The 16,832-nt window shown below is 34.9% G+C and overlaps 1 protein-coding gene across 3 annotated transcripts in view; it reads right to left on the bottom strand.

The window, feature by feature from the left end:
• Positions 1-9,037: 9,037 nt before the first annotated feature.
• Positions 9,038-16,832, bottom strand: part of LOC105226431 (TNF receptor-associated factor family protein DDB_G0272348) — a 115,458-nt gene continuing 107,663 nt past the window's right edge. For all 3 annotated transcript variants that reach the window (XM_049450547.1, XM_049450548.1, XM_049450549.1), the window contains exons 3-4: positions 16,127-16,184; positions 9,038-14,843 (exon numbers count right to left, since the gene is read on the bottom strand). In XM_049450547.1, the coding sequence (XP_049306504.1) occupies positions 14,698-14,843; positions 16,127-16,184 (204 nt within the window). In that variant the 3' untranslated portion in view covers positions 9,038-14,697. The remainder of the gene's footprint in view (positions 14,844-16,126; positions 16,185-16,832) is intronic.

The following is a 16,832-nucleotide window of genomic DNA, read 5'->3' as shown; positions in this document are numbered from 1 at the left end:
ATCAAGAGGCAGCCTTACTACTGCTTCCAGAAAACAGAAAGGCAATTGAATGCTCTAAAACCGTGGCAAGCCAAGTGGAGTATTGGTACTAAAACCTAAAGGCCCGTACAAGTACTCGTAGTATATACCTTCAAAGTGGCTTTGTATGACCAGTTGTTACCAACAAACATATGCGCAAAATATTTGATAATTACAATTGATAAGAGGCGCACTTGGAAAGTTCACGTAAAAATAAAAAAAACTCAGCTACGATTAAAGTTGGTGCAGCTATAATGGCTCCTTAGGCCAAAATCACGCCTTAGTCTGAAGAATAAGTTCAAGTTTTTCAAAATAAAGTTCTACGCACCAGGTGGGGCAGTGTATTCAAATTTAGAAACTATGTCCACCACCTGGAACTAAAGAGCTTACTGTATTGTAACAATCGAAGAATATTTAGGGACTTCACCTCTTTCGACTAAATTTAGTACGTGGATTTCATTCTTACAATAATATGTGACAACGTGAAGATGGATGAAATGGATAACAACCACGCTTACTTCCTATTTAGATTCTCAATTTTAAAGTTAGAATAGGTCTTGATTCGTTAATTATCTCCATAAAGAAGTCTGACTGGATAAACTCGAACAAATTGCTTTCAATTTCGAGAAATCCTGAATTGCAGTGATCGCTCTCCATTATTTTTAAGGACATATGTTGTCATGGGTCATGTCAGAAGTGTTTTAGAGAGTCTACTTTAACACGAACACAAAGTATTCAGTAAAGGTTGTGAAGTCGATAACTTACCTTATGCGAATCATCCATCCACTTACGTTAATGACGATAACATCGAAAATTTTAAAGATATCAGAGAGCAAGCAGATGATCTATGCATCGATTCTACAAAATTTTTTTAAGATTTTGGGTATGAAGCAAAAGCTTGTAGAGGTTGCAAAGGAGATGCTTGAATACGTAGCTAAATAACACACACTCATCGAACACATTACTGCTGATGAAGAGTCGTGGGTTTATGAATATGACGTCCTAACCGTTCAACAATCTATCCATAAAAAAAAAACATTTCTTTTCCTTTGAATAGCGTGATGTGGTTCACTTTAAATTCTTTCCACAATGTGAAAAGATCAAGAAAAAATGCTACTTGGCTATTTCCACCGCAATAATATGTCGTCTCATTCTCGCTTGAACGTGAGTGAATTTCAGGACAAACAGGAAATGAGTGTCATCACTCAGCTACCGTATTTACCAAATTTGGTTCCCTATGACTTTTTGCTTGTCTCTTTCGAGTCAATTCTTTGTTTTAAGGAGACAGCGTCGAAAAGGTTAAGGAAAGTAGCGATTTAAGCTCGGAAAATGTTGATTTTAAGAACACAACATATATAGATTTTTCTCCCTGCTTTACACCGGGGTTTTAGTACGTAGTTGCCAAATTCCTTAGAAAATGCCGAAACAAATTTCGATAACCAAAATAGGGTAGGGCAGTTCGTTTGGAAATTCATAGCAATCAAATTTTATCAAGTATTATACTATGGTAAATAATCGAATAAGAGTTATTTCCAGAATTTCTTTCTAAAATATTGACGACTTTTTTTTAAGAAAAAACACCGAAACTTCAAATCTAATGGGGAATGTTTATGATCACTAACATTCTCTCAAAGCTGACCGCGACTACGTCTCAGGTGATCCACCCGTTGAGACCAATTTTCGATGATTCATTCGAGCATTTCGACTGGTAACTGGCGAATGGCACGTGTTTCATGTTTCATTCCAAAGCCTGAATCGAAGCGAAATTGTCCGCACAGACTTTAGACAATACCTATCCTTACAGGAAAATGTCTAACGGTGTAATATCACGTGATCTTGGTGGCCACTCGACTGGCCTACAACGTGAAATTAACTGTTCACCGAAGTGTTTTCTCGCTGTTTTTTCAAACTTTCTCCGAGATCACGAGCTTCAATTTCAGGCATCAATTAGTCAGTTATCGTGCCATTGACGGTTGAGTTGTCATCCCATCATTTTTGAAGAAATATGAACCGGTGACCGGCTCACAAACTCTACAAACCGTTGTTTTTTCTGAATGATATGGCAGTTCTTGAATCTCTTCAGGTTTATTTTCAATTTAGCTTGTTTACATACCCTTAGAGCCAGAAATGGGCCTCATCGCTGAACAAAATTTTACGCAAAAAAGTCGGATCTTCTTGGAACTTTTCAGGAGCCTGTAAAGTGAAGGGATGTCGCATGGGAAGGTCTAGCAGCTTTGTGAATGCTGGTTCTCGAGATGGGTGATGGTTTTACGAATAGTACTCTCTGTAGGCCGATTACGGTCAAGTAAGACATTTTTTACAGAACGTTTGTTTTCGTAATAAAGTTGATTAACTTATAAACGAGACACGATTCACGCGTTGGAAATACTTTTATCCTCCTCTTACATCACCCGTTATATCGATTAAGAGACCCTCAAATATATTTTTACTTACACAGACATATATGCTTCCATTATCGCAATGGTCTGACAATATCAGTGACCAAGCAAAAAAAATACTAGAAAATATTAACCGATGCAAGTTCAACAGTCATTATTTACTCAACGCAGAACTACAATAAAGTGTTATATATGCCACCAATGGAACACAGTTTCCTTTCCGCATTGCACTTCAGTGCAATTGAGAGAGTCCTGGTGTAGTAATTTGTGGCTTTATTATTTTTGTTTCCATTTCAATTTGAATTCCTCTTACTTTTAAGGCACAAAGTCAAAGCAAATGCACAGGAATATCAGAAAAATGCGAATTTTCCGCCTCAACTTTTTTCACAAATCACAATTTCTCTTCGATACTAGTACTATATGCAAAAATACATGCCTTACAGGTAAGTAAAAGACCAAAAGCAGGACTGCACAGAGATAGGAGATACTCTTGAGACATCATTAACAACACTACAAAGTTCCTCCACATCATTTGCTTACATAAATCTTTTTTCTTATTTTTTATTTCTTTTCTTTTGTTTTTCCTTTTGTCTCTGTCTCTTGGCTGTTTCGTTTTGTGGCACTCACTGCAATTACAGTTATGCCAGCGAACTACTTTTCTATTTACTTGTCTCTCCTTTGCGTGTCTCTTCGTTCTCCGCCACTTTCGGTTTGGACTTGAGTTGCGGCTCTTAGCCAGAGGCCTCTTGAGGCTAATTTGGCATTTAACGTGGCCATTAGTTGCTTACCCAGTTTTAGTGGTTAGTTGGTAAGTAGCTGCACTGATGAACATGAGATGATATTTTTGTGGTGGTGGTGTTGTGTGTGTGTGTTTCTGTGTGTGGGTGAAAATGAAATCAAGGCAACTTTGTCGCTCTTTGTTTAACCTGTCATAATTTCTAAAGCATACTTTTGGGCTGTGCAACCTCTCGCGTATCTCTCCGGTAGCTGGCGGTAATTAGCTCTGCGACAGAGCAACGCTGCGCAAACAACTGAGCTTGTGAAGATTATATTTATTTATTCCAGCCACATTTGAAAATTTCAACAGCGAAAAAATATATGCTCCCTTAATTAAAGCATTTAATCGCTTAAAGCGAAATTATTTCTACAAATTGAAAATATCAAATACCCACCTCCACCACCATGCCGCCTCACTGCTGTTTTGCACAACAAAGACATGCTCCGTACAATGAGTTGCGCTCGGATTATCCGGATTATGCATTTAAGCGCAAAAACATTCGCATTCACATACACCAACAACAGCGGAATGCATTCACCAGCACGACCAGCGCGTTCGTGCATGAAGTGTTTGTTAGCGGCAAACAACAACAACAGCAACAATACTGCATTGAGTGTTAACAATGCAAAACAGCAGCGATAACAACATAACCGCTGCATCGGCAGAAAACAAATGCATCACATCCCTGTCATGAGACAGATATATACAGGGTGCGATGCGAAATTGTTGCGATTTAATAGAGCTGAGTCTGATGTAAAGTTAGTGATTTGAGTGAAGTCAGTACGTTTGGAACAAATTTTATTCCAACTTCTGAAGTTTTCGGTGACGAAAAGAAAAATATTTCCAAGTTGAAATTTTTCTCTCCACGTCTTCTTCTACATACCTTCTACAGATGGGGTCTGGTAAGATTCAACAATTAACGAGGTTAGGCACTCCTAAACCAATCCTGCATGCACTGTTAATGAGTTCAAAGTTAGTATCGCTGCCCTGCTATCTTAGTAGATGATCACTTCTCAGAAGCACTCCAGAGCAGTAAATCTACTGCTACCTTAATGGCTGCAACCTCGGAAATTATTGTAATTGTCAGAACGTTGAAGCTGGAGTCGATAGAGAGCTCATAACAGTAAACCAAGCCACAACATCCCTACCGGTATATGGGTAGAGAAGGAGCTGCCAGAGTTTGTATTGCAGATTCTTTCATCCAAATGATTCGGTATGAAGCCAAAATGTGTGACGATTTCCAAGTGTTCAGACACATGTTCATTTAGGAAGCTAGATGCTCTAAGTCTGATAACAACTTTTGCAGCCATAGACCTTCCGACGATATTTACGGGCAACATGTGCAAAATGGCGTTAAGTGCCATGGTTGGAGTGAAACTTAGTACACCACACATGCCGATGAGCGCCTCCCAATCATTGACCGCTCTGGAGTTTCTTTGCAAGTGTGGTCTTCTCTGGTGTCCTCCATCACATAAAGACTCCATAAAACGTAATAGACTTGACTATAGTGTCGTATAGCCAGAGGACCACTTTCGATGAGTCACTACTACCAAAAGCTAATCTACAAAGATATAAGGAAATCGAAATCCCTCCTCGAAATTCGGCTTCCATGAAAGCATTTTATCCAGGATGAGTCCTAGATATTCCCCTTTTCCATGTATCCGCCGGATGCAGACGGATGCCCCTCGTTTGCTGCAGTGGTCCTACCGGAATCTTGTATTTTCCAGTAAATAAAACCACCTCGGTTTTATTTACGTTGATGGCGAGACCACTTCCGACTGCAAAATTTTTTACGACGCTGAGATACTATCGTACACGGTACTCAGGAACTTTCCTTTGATCATAAGGCAATCACCTGGCGGCTACGATCCTAAAATTTAGAAGCAGATCGTTAATAACCAGGAACCATAGAAATGTAGAGAGATCTTTACCTTATGGGATTCCCTTACTTACATTTCGAGCACGAGGGTCGCCCTCTTTCGTTTCAATCACTCTGTCGCACAGAAGACAAAAAATGAGATGTTTGAGGTTTGATTCGACCCCAATGCCGTCAAAATGTTATTGAAGGCTCCCTCAATATCAAGGTAGGTCCTAACAACAAATTGCTCAAAACTATTGGCTTCTAAATACTAAATTTTCAGGAACCCAAAATTGAAATTTTGTATTTCCAACTGAATTTCGCGTACGGAATCGTTGCAAATGTTTAAAAAAAACTTACTGTCTTCCAGTTTTCTTCAAAAATATCGTTGATGGCATCACTCGTTCTGGACGACCTTCGACCTCTTCAACTGATCAGAATATTAAAAGAGTGAAAGACATGGTGATTGGAAATCTTCAGGCAAGTGTTTAAGAGAGAGAACTCGATATCTCTCGCGAGTCGGTTTGAATGATTTTGGTGGATATGAAACGCGTTCTGGCTCGACTCTTCCCGATAAAGCTGCATTTCTCAAAATATATAACGTAAACAAGTCTCTTTGGACATGATTGATCGTGCGAATTCCTATGCCACATTCATGGAGAGCATTATCACTAGCCGAGAGATATGGGTTTTTGAGTTTGACATGGAAACAAGTCAACTATCATCGGAATGGAGGGAAAACAAGCCGAAACCAAAAAAAAACTACGTCAAACATTCTCGATATTCGTGGTTTGGTCGATAAGCAGTTCCACTTGGCTTTGTGGAGCCATTGGTGTGAGAACATTTGCCGAAAATGGCAGGAATTGTAGAGGAACAGTTCATGAATTTTACACGATGATAATGCACCATCGTATCGAGCCACGATTGAGACGGAATTTAAAGACAATGAGTACCATCAATCAACCACCGTATTCACCATATTTGGCTCCGGAAGATTTTTTCTTGTTCCCCAAACTAAAAATTACCGCTTCGTGGAGCCCGTTTTCCTTTGATCGAAGAAATATAACAATATTCGCAGAAAGAGCTGAAAGCCATCCCATAAAGTGCTAATGAAAAGTGCTTCGAGGACTTGAAAAACCATTGTCATAAGTGAATTACATCTGGTGGGGATTACTTTGAAGGCGGTAAAATAAATATTATAACTTTATAATTTCAGGGTAATGTTTTGTCTTTTTCTAACGAAAAATATATAGTTTATTCCGTTTTGTGATCAAAGTATGAAGATTTTGAGTATACCACAATTCTTTGTTAAATATTATGCTAAAATCTTCATTCTTAGGTTTCGAAAATTCTGATTTACATAAATATTTACTTATTTATATTTGTTTATTTATATATCATCAAACAAACCGATAAAACTCAGTACTCTTATCAAAAACCATTTCATTCACGTGCACGTTCTCTGTTTTCTGGAACACCCTTACATATACAACTGGATAATTGTGCTTACAGCTATAAATGATAGTTATCAGTTCAATTTATAAAGCAATTACTTCATTCACCAATGATAACAGATTTTTTCAAATTTTATGCTTATCTACACCTGCCCTGGGTTTATCAGCACTTCTGTGCCTAAACAGAAGCAAAATGTTTATATGCTTTCGATCGTCTAGCTCATAGATAATAGTATAATAGTATGGTGGTTATTGTTATCAGAATTGTAGATTAAAAACAAGAAATACTTTAACCGAAACTGTAATACCCTTGACAGGTTCAAGTTTACTATAAAATAATTAATTTTGTTTGTTTACTTAATGTCGCAGCTATATGCTATATTGGTCGAATAGCGGCGATTCCGAAAAACGAACTTCTTGAAGAAAAAACGAACGTGTGCAAAATTACAGAACAATGTCTCAAAACCTGAGAGACTAATTCTCATATACATAGACTTAGTAGGGTTTTTGTCGTGGATTGAATATTACGAACTTCGTGGCAAACTTAAAATAACCTGTTTATGGTATAATAATTAAATTCGAAAAGATACGTACAATTTTTTCACTTGCATATATCAAATACTTAGAAAATTTCCGCTGTGGAAAAAAACATTTGTATTTTGTGAAGTCATATGTTATTTGTTTGCCTCGCGTTAGGCTGACAGCAGCGGCAAATTGCAAATATAAAATTTTGTGTTAAAGTTGATAAGGACCTTTATAAGGAAATTCCCTAAGCCAAAGACCAAGCTCAATAGGTTGTAAAATGACTTCAAATTCACGCGGTTAAGGCTCAGATCGTCCATCCAAATTTTCCAGTCAAGTTTTCGATGACTTGTTCGAGCATTTCGACTGGTAACTGGTGAATGATACCGACAATATTTTGCTTCAAGGCTTGAATCAGAGCGGGATTGTCCGCGCAGACTTTATGTACATATCCCCACAGGAAAAATCTAACGGTGTGATATCACATGATAGTAGTGGCCAATCAACCGACCCAAAATGCTATCTGCTCACTGAAGTGTTTTCTCAATAAATTGGTTGATTGTTGGGAAGTGTGAAAAGTGGCGCTGTCTTGTTGAAATCAAATATGGATCACGAGTGAGACCACAAGTCGCAATTTCAGGCATCAAGTAGTCGGTTATCATGTGCGATAACAGTGGCCATTGACGGTTACATTTTCACTGGGTGAAATGAATTTTTTCAGTTTGCTCATTGTCTCAAATGTGGCAATTTTGCTTTTTTACATACCCAGTAAGGAAAAACTGGACATCATCGCTGAACAAAAGTTGGCTTGAAATCGTCAGAAATGGGAATTTTTTAGAGCCCATAGACAGAAGCGATTCTTTACAGAACGTGAATTTTCGCAATAAAGTGGAACGATTTGGAAACGTTGTTCAGGCGTAAGTCTTTCCATGATGAAATGCTGAATAAAAATTACATGACAGCTTCACACGACTCGCACGCAATCTGCCAAAAAAAATTATTAAAAAAGTACCTCTACTTGGTTCACCCATAGTTCCGTCTTACTACATTTAATCGCTTGTCCATTATTTGCGACCCATAGGTGTAACCGTTCAGTGCCCCTGCCTTCATATGATGATATAAGCCAACAACGAAACCTAAAACGCAGCTATTTGGTTATTCTAAAGATGGGAATATCAGGTCGACTGTAAAGTACCTTTTATAATTTTCGGTGAAAAATACTTGATATTCGAAACCAACTTTCGAAATAATCACGTATTACTGTGGGCAAAAAAGTGAGACTTTTTGTTTGAATTTCGCGACCAAGTGTTTTAGATTGGTACTAATTATGGGACCGTGGGGGGTTCAGACCAATTGGATTACCTGGTGGACACTTGGAGCTTTCAGCAAAACCATCAACCTCCCTCCTATATTGGCGATGAGTCTTGGATCTGTGCTTACGACCCGGAAATAGACGCTGAATCGACCGAATACTTGTACATATAGTGGCAAAGGTGAACCGAAGCCGAAAAACCACGTCAAAGCAGGTAAAAAATCAAGGTTTTGCTGACAGTTTTCTTCGATTATCGAGGTGTGGTGCACTCCGAACCATTTCCGACCGGCAAAACTGGCAACAAGGAATACTATTTTTTTATGGCCCTACAACTCTTGGTTTATACTGCATACTGCATTGATTCTTCGTGAGTTTTTCGTCAACCAATATCATGTTCATTCATTTCGCCCTTAATTATACCACTGACAGTGTATTCGGTGATAAATTAAAACTCGTTTTCGTTTTTATTGAATTTTATTTTACTAAAATCAAAATTAAACATTTTACATGAAATTTATTACAGTTATCTTTCATAGTTCAGTTTTGCGCATGTGAGAGTGAGAGTGGATGCGTTTGCATGTGTTTACATATGTGTATATGTGTGTGTGATCTGAGTGAGCTTTAGTTGCATTGTTGAGTTTTCTCTTGCAACTTTTTTGCACTTCTAAATAAATGTGTTTTATTTTGTCAAAATTAATATTAGTTTTTTTAATTTAGTATATATTTATAGATTATTAGTTATTTTCAAATTAATATTTTTTTAAATAAAGATTTACATATTTTAAAATTAATAATAATTATATAAGGTTTCACTTAACTTCTTATGAGCATATGAATTTTTTATGCTTTAATAAATTTGGTATTTTTTATTTATGCATTTTAGTGTATTTTCTTTTTTATTATTTTTAATAATTTTTTTTGCTATTATTACTATTATTTTTAATATTTTTATATTTAGTAATTTTTTTATTATTTTTAATATTTGTTTTTTTTTTGCTATTTCTGCTTATGCGGCAAACTTATTTATTATTATTTACGCGTATTTATGCATTACTATGTATGTTGTTGTTGATGATGTGTTTTACTTCTGCTTCTGCATTTTCGCAGCTAATGTGTTTACTATTGTAACGATAAATTATTTATTTTTATGCAAGCAATTCTATGTTTATGCTTTACACTATTATTGAGTTGTTGTTGTTATTTTTATATAACTTTTTTTGCTATATTATGCGCCTCATCGGAAACGCTGCGTTCGGTTTAGACATTTATTTACTGTTACTATTGCGTGACTGTTTAAAAATGCCGTTATTTGCGCAGCATTTCAGCGGAAAAGGAAATGTTAATGAATTTTGTAATATTTCAATTGTGTATTTAAATATATTTTTTTACTAAATATTTGCGTTATTGCCTTGTAATGTGGATTAGAATCAAAATTACTTTCACATATACATATATGTATGTATGTGTATACTTATAATCACTATGAGTGTGTGTGTATTGGTAATGCGCATATACATACATACATTATATTAATCAATAATAGTATAACAATGTATTAGTTAATAATAATTAGCATAATAATATATAGAAATTTGTATATATGTATATAAGAACGTAGCTACATATATGCATGTAGTTACATATAGTAATAAAATATTTTATTTTTTCACAATATTCTTATTTTTTTTTTGCAATTAAGGTCTGTTTTTGCAGCTTATTTTATCTGTGTGTTTACTTCATTTGTCAACAGAAAAAAATATTTTTGTTGAATTAAATTTAATTGAATTAATTTAATCATCGTAACTATAGGATTTTACTGCTTTTTGTTGTTGTAGCTAAAAAATATATTTTTCAGGGTTTTTTTTCAGAATTTTTTTAACTATTTTGTTTAACTATTTTTGTTTGCTATAACAGTGGTTGCGCTGTGAGGAGCATGCAGGCGTCTACACATTGCTATATTACACACTAAAACCTGCACTTGCATGGATAGGTGAGTGTGTGTGTGTGTTATTGTTTCTACGTGTGCACTGAAGCATGAAAAAAAAACAAAATAACTGTGACAAATACGCGGAGAAATTGCGCAATATTGTGGATTATTACATAATTAGTTGAATAACTCGCGACAGTGCCGCATTAAAAGCGCTTTGAAATCAAAAAAAAAACACACACACACAACTTAAAGCAAAAAATCAAAAAAATCGCAAAAAATTAAATAAAAAAAATTAAATTAACGCGTATTAAAACTGCTTTGTGTCCGCCATTTGTCTCGTTCGTACTTAAACGCTGCTTACATTGAGCTTATTGTATGCTTTGCTGCATTTTGTTGTTATTGTTGTGGCTATTAACATATTAATTATATGATACTTATTGCATTTTTTTCGGTCTCTTTTACGCCTCACCTTCTTGACGCCGCTTTGTTAAGGAACTAATACGTTTATGATTACTGCTTTAAATCGTAATTTGCTTTGTTTTTGCTTTTGTTGTTAGCTTTATCAATAGGCTTTATGTTGATGATTCGATGCTTAACTTACCACTAATTAACTGTGTGTTAGTGTGTATGTATTTTGTTGTTTTTTTATCTTAATTTTTTCTTGCTATTGCCCCTACTACTTTTATCAATTCAATTAGCTCTTATTTGTATAAAGAATTTGTGAAAGCCTTAAATGTAAAGCTAATTAAAAAAGAAGTGTGCTTTTATTTATATATATATAATTTCTTTTTTGTTAATATTTTCTAATGTACTTTTAATATGTTAAAATGTTTTGTTGCACCTTTTGTGTGCATTTCTTTTACAGTTTTGTTTTTGTTTTTGTTATTTTTTTCTACATGCGTATCGTTTTGTTTTCGCTTTCTGCTACATATGTTTATTGTAATAGCGAATATTTTCCTTGCTCTTACTTATATTTGTTTTTGCTTTTTTCATTTTCTCTAACTGTTATTGAAATGTGTATTAACACTAATTGTTTGCTTTTACATTTCAATAAATTTATTTTTTTTTTTTAGTTTTAATTTAGTTAAACAATAATTTAGAATTTCTTGTACAGTTTCATAGGGTTTGTTGGGAGAATTCGCTGCTCTGTTGCTACACCGACACCAGCTGAGTGATTAACGGTATTATGATTTATAATAAAAATTAAACAGAAAACTATATTCCAGTTGAGAGTTATCTCAAATAATTCAAATGCTCTTTAAAATTCAAATAGTTTTGTCGAAATATACAAAATATCTCATTTTTAAACAAAACCAGAAACTCTCACTTAGTTTGCCAACCCCTGCAGTATACTCACGATAGCAATACTATTCGATAGCCAACTTAGAAATAGCCGATAATAACTTGTGTCCTCTTAAAATATTCAGAAGCCTTTCTACATTTATTTACTAATCTGAAAATGATCTTTGACGCCGACAAGGCTATTAGTGCCGCCTGGTTGCCTGTGTAAATGGTCGCCAACTGCATCTTCACGAGCTGGTCCCATTCAGCTGATACCAAAAATGGGCAAATGGGGTTGGTGATGCGAATATATAGCCTATCCCTCTCAACCGTCAACCTCACCTTCGCGCGGTACCCTCTGTTCACTACAAACGAGGCTCTGTCGACCGAGAAAAGGCGGTATAACCTTAGCACCTGCGAGGAGGAAATTCCTACGCCATTGCCTGCCTACAGGCGGAACCGGCAGCCCCGGAACTAAACTCGAATGCAGAAGGCTAATCACCTACTCATCTTAAACCCTCTGATTACCGAAACCGAATTAAACAAAGTGAAGATTAAGAACGATAAATTGATGACGACCTTCAGCATGAAAAATGGATAACGAATAGGAACCTGGCCCTATGTTCCACCTAGGAACTACGGGAAAATATTGTATATATACAGGTCTTTACTATTCGCAGTACTTCCGCTTGGTAGATACTAACTGAGTTTGGTTGACGGAAATATAAAGAGATTTCAAGATCTCATTCCGTTTTGAACTCATCTTTGAGTCAGTTAGTATCTTCATCCCCTACTAAATCTCTTTTTAAAAGCAAGAGCTTTTCAATAGAGCATCAACTTTCATGAGAACGAATTCGTGGAATTTTACGCGCTTTGGATTATAGTTCTTGTCGTCATAGAGCTCAATCAGTTCGTGGTCTCATACTTTTCAATATCCATCACTCACCTGGACGATTTCAAAGATATTACGAATAATAGCTCTCTCGAATGCTTCAAGTATTTTCTCATCTCGGGTCGTCATTTATACGTTATAAGACTTACGACTCTGTTATTAAGGCCTACGATGTCAATATCATCTATGTACCTAAGTAGCAATGTAATTTCAGTGTCGACATTGCCAGTGTGGTCCGGACTAGCAGCCTGAATCATTTTCTCCAGCATTATATTGAAGCAGACACATGAGACGGAGTCATCCTGTCTACAACCTCATTTGGCATAAAATGGCACGGAGAGCTGCTTCCAGATTGTGATTAAGCTCCTATTGTGCTCAACGATATTTTGCATAACGGTATGAGTTTCGCAGACATGCCAAGTTTAGACATGGATTCTAAGCCAGGGACGTTGATTTATAGAAGTGATACACAAATATAGACTAAACTTACAAAAATAAGCGACATAATTTAAAATTCACCTCAGCTGCCACTCACCTCCACCAATCCGTTCACTACCCACCACAGAGAGCGGCCATAGACCTTGAAACTGTTTAATTTCGCAGAGATTTAGTTGTAGTTCGTTGCGTATTTCAATTTTTCTAACTTCATCTCCTAGGTTGTTTTGTTCTAACAAACTACTTTTTTATTTTCAGTATTGTAATTTAGCATATTTTTTTTTCGATTTAAATTTCTAATGAATTTTTAAAATATTTTACTTAAAATCCAATGATGAAAATGACCGAATGCGTTTAATAACTTTCATAATGTCACATTCCCTATTAGAATGCGTTGCCGTTAAATGTTCATTTAAGTGTCTCTAATATAGAAGGTGTGTGTTGCTTTTGAAAAATTGCGCGATTTTAGAATATATATATTTTTGTTGTTATAATGTATGTATAATAAGTTAGTAAATTTTAAAAAAGTTTTTTATGAAAAATGAAATATAAAACATTGCAAAAAATACACAAATCTTATTACATTTTATATTGCCGGGAAGCAACCGCCCCTGCCAGCCCCAAAATATAACAAGGCGAGGCGATTGTTTGCGCAATATATGACTACCGGTTTTTAAAAATTGTATCTAATTAAAAAAAAAATATTACAAAAATAGCAAGCGCACAAAAGTATGCTGCATAAGCTCTAACTTCGTTATATAAATGTTGCAAAATAATTGTGTATAAATGGTTTTCGAAAATGTCATGATCTACTTTTAGGCGCAAACGAGTTGTTAATGGATTTTTAAAAGTATTGTGTTGAAACTGTTTACTAAAATTTTGCTATTAAGCTTTATAAGAGTAACTGTAAATCATTTTCGCTTGAATGCTTTTCGTTATTAGCTCTTACTTTATAATATATTTCAATATTTTTCTGCTTTCAATTACGAAAAGATTGTTGTTTTGAGCTGAAATTTGTTTTGCATAATCTTGTAACTATATATATATATATGTATATATGTATTGTATTTTTTATTTGCATTATTATATTTAGAATTTGTTCTAATATGCTTCTTGGTTACTTAAATCGCAAAATTTTCAACATTCGGATTTAGATAATGTACTTTATATATTGATTTTCCCCTACACTTCTGTTACTCAATCCGCGTATTTATTAAAGTTTGCCGATTTTTTCTTAGCTTGTGTTTAAGTTTTCGCTTTTCGCAGTATATTTCTACTAAAATCTTATCGGGAAGACTATTAAAAGTACAATGTTGAAAGCGCAAAAATGCAAAGTATCGAAAATTTTTCAAAAATATTTGCTGAAAATTACTTAAGGATTTCGAAAAGTCCAATCTTTTGTCTTAATATTGATTAATTAAAATTTTACACACATAGCCATTTTTGAATTGCAAAAAATTAGAAACATCATTAAATTACTTGCACAAAAAAATTAAAAAAAAATTACAAAAAAAAATTCTGGATTTATTTTTGAAAAAAATTTTTAAAAATTGAATTTTTGAAAAATCTTTAAAGAATTTAATTATTGAAAAATTTAATGGCGAAATGAAAAATCACACAGTTATTAGAATTTGTTTTTTTTTTCAAAACATGCTTTGTATATGTTACGAGATTTTAATAGTTAAAAAAGAAAATAATTGCTAACAATTTCATTTTTATTAATTTACTTCGTACCGTTATTATTCGTTTTATTACATGCCCAAATTTATGTTTATAGGCGCCTATCCCTTTCACTACGCTCTTCGCATGTTCCTCAACTTAATGCCGTTCGTTGAAAGCGCCTGTCAGCGCTTTATAGATGCCATATATTAACGGTAATAATAGTAGAGGTTTAGAGATCTGCAAGATGTTGGAGCCATTGCAGCCATCGGTGTTGCAGCAATAGGTTTGTGTCTCCCAGATTTCTGAAAATAAGAAAATGCACAAAAAATCACGTTTATTTAATAGATTTTAGAGAAATTTAGTAGATTTTTATACTCTCGCAACAAAGTTGCTAAAGAGAGTATTATAGTTTTGTTCACATAACGGTTGTTTGTAAGTCCTAAAACTAAAAGAGTCAGATATAGGGTTATATATACCAAAGTGATCAGGATGACGAGTAGAGTTGAAATCCGGATGTCTGTCTGTCCGTCCGTCCGTCTGTCCGTCCGTCCGTCTGTCCGTCCGTCCGTGCAAGCTGTAACTTGAGTAAAAATTGAGATATCGTGATGAAACTTGGTACACGTATTTCTTGGCTCCATAAGAAGGTTAAGTTCGAAGATGGGCAAAATCGGCCCACTGCCACGCCCACAAAATGGCGGAAACCGAAAACCTATAAAGTGTCATAACTAAGCCATAAATAAAGATATTAAAGTGAAATTTGGCACAAAGGATCGCATTAGGGAGGGGCATATTTGGACGTAATTTTTTTGGAAAAGTGGGCGTGGCCCCGCCCCCTAAAAAGTTTTTTGTATATATCTCGGAAACTACTATAGCTATGTCAACCAAACTCTACAGAATCGTTTTCTTTAAGCATTTCCATATACAGTTCAAAAATGAAAGAAATCGGATAATAACCACGCCCACCTCCCATACAAAGGTTATGTTGAAAATCACTAAAAGTGCGTTAACCGACTAACAAAAAACGTCAGAAACACAAAATTTTACGGAAGAATTGGCAGAAGGAAGCTGCACCCAGGCTTTTTTTAAAAATTGAAAATGGGCGTGGCGTCGCCCACTTATGGACCAAAAACCATATCTCAGGAACTACTCCACCGATTTCAATGAAATTCGGTACATAATATTTTCTTAGCACCCTGATGTTATGTACGAAATATGGGTGCAATCGGTTCACAACCACGCCTTCTTCCAATATAACGCTATTTTGAATTCCATCTGATGTCTTCTCTGTATAATATATACATTAGGAACCAATGATGATAGCGGAATAAAACTTTACACAAATACGGTATTTGAGCTGAGGTATCACGTTTAAAAAAATATGTAAATGACGGATAATGAAATCTCGATTATCACTTTATCATGCGAGAGTATAAAATGTTCGGTGACACCCGAACTTAGCCCTTCCTTACTTGTTATTGCAGAATTTAGTATGGAACACCACCTTAAAGCTTATGCTAGTTATTATAGTTATATAACTTACATTTAAAAAAAAAATAATAATTAAAGACAGTTTGAGTCTACTCACCCTTCTCAACGCACTCAGTAGCGCAATCGCGCACTGTCGACAATTCGCTTACATATTTCTGAAAATAAAAGAGAGAAGACAACAATTTAGTATTTTTTGTGGAAAGACATGTGTAAGAAAATAGTAAATAAGCCGTTAAGAGACTCTTACAGACAAACTCTAATGTAGAATGCATATTGTTCCAATTTCGATGTTACACGCTAAATTGAAAAGGTGTTTCATAGTGCTTGGAAGTACAAGGCCTAACTTTAAACGCGTTTCTCTCAAAATGGTGTTGTCAAAGTCGGTGACTACAATTACTCGAACGGCTAAACCGCTTAGACTCAAATTTTAACACGAGCTTCTTAAATATATTTTTTTAATAAGTAAACGAATATTTTTTCTCGCCGATAAATAATTTTTATAAACAATTTCAGGCCAAAATTTGGATCAAAAATCGATTTGTTTTAGGAACTGAAGTTATGTCAAACATTTTTTTCGTTTTTTTCGGTCTTTTAACTATCTATAAACCCTTAAAGATAACAAATAAATGCCTTTTCAAATATAACTATGTAAATAGAGAACTCCATTCAAGGAAATTAACTAGACTAATGAGGGACTTAGTATAAATGATAGCCAAAAATCATAGACGAAATAAATCCAAAATTTGGATTAAGTCATTATTTGCCGCTAAGAGCATATTCTCTTTTTTCGGTTTCGGTGAAAG

This window comes from Bactrocera dorsalis, chromosome 2 (genome assembly GCF_023373825.1).
Source record: "Bactrocera dorsalis isolate Fly_Bdor chromosome 2, ASM2337382v1, whole genome shotgun sequence".
Lineage (NCBI taxonomy): Eukaryota > Metazoa > Arthropoda > Insecta > Diptera > Tephritidae > Bactrocera > Bactrocera dorsalis.
The sequence above is the reverse complement of the archived record's forward strand: the minus strand, read 5'-3'. Positions and strand labels throughout refer to the sequence as shown.